We start from the raw sequence: 6,241 nt of genomic DNA, 5'->3' as shown, positions 1-6,241 counted from the left end.
GGCACTGAGTTCTCTCCTAGAAAGAATGACTATCGAGGGGGAATGCGATGTTCGCTTGGTCATTCGAGCGGTAAAACGATCCAGACTGGATTTCGTTCGATCTGTCGTAAGCACATCTTCCTAAAAACCGATGGAAATGTTTTAAAAAGGCGATTACGAAAAGACATATATTCGTGCAACGCGGCCTTAATATTTATGGATTATTTCGAAAGCAGTACTAATTTTTCTTAAGATTAAAATCAACAAGTGAAATTACACGTATTTGATAATAAAATGAATAAAGATGGTAACACGCAATAAGCTCATATTCGATTCCGATTATCGCTCTACGTGGTTATTGAACGAAAGAAAAGAAAAGAAAAGAAAAGAAAAGAAAAAAGAAGATAGAAAGAGATGGTAAACGGCCTACCCTACCTTCCGCGGCCCGACTCGAGCTTCTCAATTTCCCCGAGAGAGAGCGCCTCGATCGAGGCGAGTACGATAAACCGTAATTTCTTTGGAAAAAGACAGGCGTGTAAAGTCCGACGTTCCGTAAACGCTTGCTGCTCGATCTCTTAACGCGCATCTCGTGCATCACGATTGGGCTCGCGATTGGCATTTTTCCGTGGTACAGTCTTTTGCCAAGGACATTGTCCTCGTCTTTGACGTCGTCGTTGTCGTTGTTGCCGTAGTCGTTGTCGCGAGAAAAAAGAAATCCTTTTTGCTTCTTTTCGTAAAAGAAATTCAAGGTCGTCGTAAAGGCCATCAGAAGAAGCCAGTGAAGGAACGTGTAATATACAAAATAGCAACAAGTAAGTTGTATTCTTTTGTTTGTACGTTAGCGTTGCGATGCGCTCGCACATCGTCGCGCGAACGAACGAACGAACGAACGAACGAACGAACGAACGAACGAACGAACGAACGAACAAACGAACAAACGGACGAACGGCTCCTTTCGAACGAAGAGGGACTTGCCAGACGTGAGAGAAAATTCGTCTCGACATTGTCTCGCGTAGCGAGAGGGCCATCCCTATTTCCTTCGAATCGATTTATAAGCGTTCAAAGAAAAATTTGACACGCGTGTGTCACGGTTCGTTTCAAGGCCACACGGAGACATATTGGCCGCGTGAACTCCGCGATACAGGTTGGACGCACGACGATTTCCTCTATCAGAGAGCGGACTGACGAAAAGCTTCTTTTCGAACGTATACATTCCTATGTTCACGGGATCGTAAAATCGATAGCTTCGAAACGGAAAAGAAATGAGCCTGCAAACGTTCGATTATGTGCCTGGGGCATGTCGCGCGAGACCGCTTGTTGTTCCCTTTTCCGTTATATAAGAAGCACGCTTCACGAATGTGCCATAATCGGCCATCTTGATTGACGTCATACATGGCGCGCAATTTAATCGTACGTTCGAACGTAAATCCCACTAAATCGTTGAGCGAACTCTTTCCGATCGAACGTATCCAGCATTTACGTCTACTTTATCGAAAAGTTCTCATTTCATAACGACGCACTTCGCGTACGTCAACCTTCTTAACGAGGATGTCGTCAGCTTTCCATTCTCAATTCATCCGCGTGTTTTAGCACACGTGTTTTCCTTTTTTTGCGATTGAAAGGAAACGATTAATTGTACATGCCTCATAAATCTGTATCTTCGGAACGAATCGTGCCGGGATAATCACTTGTCATTGTCTCGCAACGCTTACGTTAATTTAACGTAAGATTATTTTCCCGCGCAGGAAGATAAGGGAGAGGTGGATAGACCGCCGTCGTAGAAACTTTGTCGGAACGCGTTTTAAAGTACAATTTTGTTCATCGATTTCGCGAGCAAGAAAGAGAGAGAGAGAGAGAGAGAGAGAGAGAGAGAGAGAGAGAGAGAGAGAGAGAGAGAGAGAGAGATCCTATTTCCTTTACGCACAACGTAGCGGACAACGTTAAACAATTGCGCGTAACTACGTCAATCGATCCGACCGTGGCCTGAGTTGACAGCAATTTATAAAATCGCTTCTCCTCGGCGGATACGCAGAAGAAACGAACGGATTAGAGATTTTCTCGCAAAGCGCGCGATCATTCTGGATTATCTTGAATTTCTCAGGCGCGCTGTTACCGCGCGTAACGCGATATCCTTTCATTTTCCTTCTTTCCCTTCATTTATTATGAAAGGAAACGATTAAGCAGGAGTCTTTTTCTTTTTTTATTTTTTTTATTTTTTTATTTTTTTATTTTTTTTTTTTTTTTGTTACGTATATATAATATACGGTCGAGATGGAGGTTCTTGTTACGAAAAATGAAGACACAGGGTCTTTTCAGGGGGAAAAAGAAAAGAAATATGTCGAATGCCTCGGCGGCAAGGAGTAGCAAGGAGAGCAGGACGGAATCGGTCGCGAGAAGATGGACGCCTAAGCCCGTTCTAGATCCGGATATAACGAAAGATCTTCCCTTGATCGACGCTTACGTGGGCATACTGAAGGAAAAGAAGGACATATCTAAGGCGATTAAAGCTATATCGATCATTTTGCCGGGTTTCGATCATTTGAAACGTTGCTCGTCCAATAAGATCCTTCTGGCACCCGTGAAATCTTTCGACATAAACGACGACGTGCCGATCCAGGACCAAAGACTAAAGATTTTCCTCAAGGAGAAAGCTTTCGATCTTGCTCTCTTAGAGGACGATTTACGTGTCATCAAAGTTCCAGAAAGGAGCGCTAAGTCAAAAGCGCAGGCGGCACGGGCTTCGAAGATTTGGCCGTTAAAGTTTCATCCCGATCCTATGCTCGAAAAAATCATCGACGGATCGATTTTCAACGAGGATCAACTACGAGGAATCGAGGAGTGCATGAGGATCGTCATAACAGCGGCAAAATTAGAGGCTATCGGGGATTCCAGTTGCAACGGTAGCGCCGTCATCGTCGATCCCGACGACGGCGGTAGAATCCTTGCGATCGCTGCCGCCAAAATGGACCGACACCCGATGTGGCACGCGTCGATGTTGGCCGTCGACCTGGTCGCTAAACTACACGGCGGGGGTGCTTGGAATTTGTACGAGGAGGAGGAATCTATCGGGCCGTATCGAGCCGTCGACGGGAACTTTGAAAAAAGAATGAAAACTATTAAAAGAAAATACGAGGAGGTGGCACCGCTTTGTTATCCAAGAACGTTGTCCAATATAGAAATTCCTTCAGTGGGATGCCTCCAAGTTAAATGGAAATTACAAGGTCGGCGGAATAACGGTCCTAAAAAAGCTGACGCCATCGCGGAGCCGAGTACAGGCGAGAAATGTGGACCGTACTTGTGTACCGGCTATTGGGTTTTCTTGCTGAAGGAACCGTGTCCAATGTGCGCCATGGCTCTTCTTCATTCGAGAGCAGCGAAAATATTTTACGGCGTATCAAACGAGAGAACCGGTGTCCTAGGATCCAATGGGATTTTGCACGCGGTCCCGGGACTTAATCATCGATATCGCGTTTGGAGTGGAGTATTGGAAGGGACCTGCGAGGAGGCGTCGAACGAAATTCAACGGAAGACCGTCGACTCCGTCGATTGAGACGGCATTTTATTAGTCTTCGATTTCGAGTGTAGACTGAGTCGCGATGTCGGGGATAAGACGAATACGATCTTATCGCCTATTTTCACGATTACGACCATACGATTAGCGAGAGCAAATGGAAGGGCTTAGAAAAAAGACACGTGATCAGTGTCTCGGATTAAGAGCAATAATATGGTCGACCTTGGTACATCGGTATACTTTCCAACGATGTCTCCAAGTCCGCAGCATCTGCTCCTATTTCCTTATTCGTACGAGCGTCATTCGCATACATGCTACGTATCGCGTTAACACTCGCGCGCTACCCTCGCCTCGCCTCGCCTCGCCTCCCCTCGCCTCGGCGTACAACGATGCTTTGTATTTCCACGATCGTGGAAATTCTCCTTCTCCTTTGTCTTTTGGTTCGCTTCGCTCCGTCTTTGCCATACTTTGTTAATAAAATGACGAAGAGACATAAGATAAATCATTTTCTTACGCCTTTCCACACGTTAATAATTATTTCCGCTTACTCGTTGATATAACGATTACCATAATTGTTAAAGTTTCATGACACCCGCGCGAGTTGATATAATTCATTTCGACGATGCAATGTATTAATGCGATTACGTGATTTGGCTATAAACAAAATTCACCGTAGAGACAATAGGAAAGAATGAAAACGGAGAAATGTTAAATCGCTTGACTTGTCCGTTTCTAGTTTTTCAAGTATTTAGTATTTAAGCATATTAATCGTCGTTCCGTTGCGTCTCCCATTCGAATATTAGCAAGATTTTTAGGCGGAGAGAGGCATAATCTTTTCGACGCGCACGATAGACCTATTCCACGAACGCTTTAATTCTCGTGTAAGCGAACGGCGTGCACGTATGTACATAGAAATGATGACCCATCGGATTGACTCCAATCAGCGAAAACTCGAGAGACGCGAGACGCGATGGGAGTCGCATCATTCACGATTCACTGACGATCCGATCGATGTGCACGAGTTTGTCTTGCGGCGAGAAAGAAGAACGGAAAATTTTTCAAGATCGAACTGGTGTTTTTCACCGATCGATCGACATTTTAGCCCTATACTAAAATAAATCAAATTCTATTCGAGATCTCTTCGCCGAGCAAAAGTATTCTATATGTTTGTATGATAAATGCTTCGATTAATACGTCCTATACATTTTTTTTTTTGTTCCAGATATCATCATCTTTTTCAAAGGATTTACTTTAGAAAAAGAAATGGAAAACGTACAAAGAAGTTAAGGAAGCGGAGAAGTGGGTCTCACGAGCGAGTTAGAGCTCGATATCAGAGATAAAGTTTCGAGAAAATAATTAATCTGCGTAGCAAACAGACGACGCGTCTCTTTCTCTCTCTCCCTTTCCCTCTGTCTCTCTCTCTCTCTCTCTCTCTCTCTCTCTCTCTCTCTCTCTCTCTCTCTCTCTATCTATCTATCTATCTATCTATCTATCTGTCTCTGTCTATTTTTATTCGAGTTACAGTTATATACGAAGCAGGTATCAACATAGATACGAATCTGCATTGGAAAGAAGGAGAGAAGGAGAAAAAGAGTGAACCTTACGAGCTAAAAGACAGAGGAGACTTCCATAATATAGAGCAGAGTCGTATTTTGCTCATCAACACTGAGTGATTCCAATTGACGATCGTCTCGACCCTCGGGCTCTCGCCTTATTGGTGAACTTTTTAATACGTTGCGTTACCATTGGATCGTTTCTTTCGACCGATCTACGGCCCACTCGGTCAGAAAGTCTCCTCGTAGACACAGTATCAAATCGTCCATCGAACAAAGTGATCGATATCTCTTTACCTCTGTTTCTTCTCACCCTTCCTCTCTCTCTCTCTCTTTCTCTCTTTCTCTCTCTCTCTATCTATCTTTCCATCTATATCTATCCATTTATCCATCCCGATCGAATTTATCTTTGAGCATTTAGTAGAAACATAATCTATACTAGTTCTATATAGTTCATAATCTATACTAGCGAAAATTAAAAGCAAAGCCGTTTGTTGCCTGTGTCCACTGTTATCGGTTCTACTTATAAAATCGGCTGAATGGCTATCTATTGGCTCTTACTGTTTGAAAGACTTTGATCAGTTTTCATAATACGTTCGAAGATAAAAAGGAATATTATTCGAGAGGAAAGCAAAAGTGTTGGGACAAAGAAGAAATAAAAATACATCATTCATTTTGGGGTGAATTTGACGAAAAGTCAGCACACCTTGCCACGCGTTGAATATTTTCAAAATCGCAGAAGGAGAAATCATACGAATCAGTGGTGTCTAACGCACGGAATTTCGCTCCTATTTCGAAAGAGAGTTTATTTTTTTGTCAGCGTAATGGAGCGAAGGATTCTTAAAATGTGGTGATAACGTGCGGAGGCAGAGGCCTTTGACAAACAAGACACTATCCAATGTGTGAGCAATAGTCGTTAGAAAAGGAAAAGAATTCAGAACTCGTCGTTCTTCGTGTCAGGTGATACGTTTGACCGACAAGTATCTTACTTGTGAAATAATAAAAAGGAGATAATAAAAGGAAGAAGAGAGAGAGAGAGAGAGAGAGAGAAAGGGAGGGAGAGAGAGAGAGAGAGAAAGAAATCCATATAAAAGAGACGGATAAAGAAATAAAAGTAAACGAAAAACTTAGAAACAAGATGCATTGCAGCCAAGGTGTGGCAATGGTATTCGAAGACGCGTTCGTCGTCTTTTCACGT

At 43.2% G+C, this 6,241-nt stretch overlaps 1 protein-coding gene across 2 annotated transcripts; it reads left to right on the top strand.

Moving 5' to 3' along the window:
- Window positions 1-466: 466 nt before the first annotated feature.
- LOC118446493 (tRNA-specific adenosine-34 deaminase regulatory subunit adat3) lies at window positions 467-6,186 on the top strand. 2 transcript variants are annotated; one of them, XM_035877225.2, is made up of 3 exons: window positions 478-791; window positions 2,296-4,644; window positions 4,713-6,186. In XM_035877225.2, exon 2 carries the CDS (start codon window positions 2,315-2,317, stop codon window positions 3,527-3,529), a length of 1,215 nt encoding a protein of 404 aa, XP_035733118.1. In that variant the 5' UTR covers window positions 478-791; window positions 2,296-2,314; the 3' UTR covers window positions 3,530-4,644; window positions 4,713-6,186. The 2 variants fall into 2 exon arrangements, 1 of the variants encoding a protein (XP_035733118.1); XR_004839627.2 differs by lacking the exon at window positions 2,296-4,644 and having other exon boundaries at window positions 467-791.
- The last annotated feature ends 55 nt before the right edge of the window (window positions 6,187-6,241 follow it).

The sequence above is a fragment of the Vespa mandarinia genome, chromosome 2 (genome assembly GCF_050613455.1).
Source record: "Vespa mandarinia isolate Hongniang chromosome 2, ASM5061345v1, whole genome shotgun sequence".
Taxonomy (NCBI): Eukaryota; Metazoa; Arthropoda; class Insecta; order Hymenoptera; family Vespidae; genus Vespa; species Vespa mandarinia.
The sequence above is the reverse complement of the archived record's forward strand: the minus strand, read 5'-3'. Positions and strand labels throughout refer to the sequence as shown.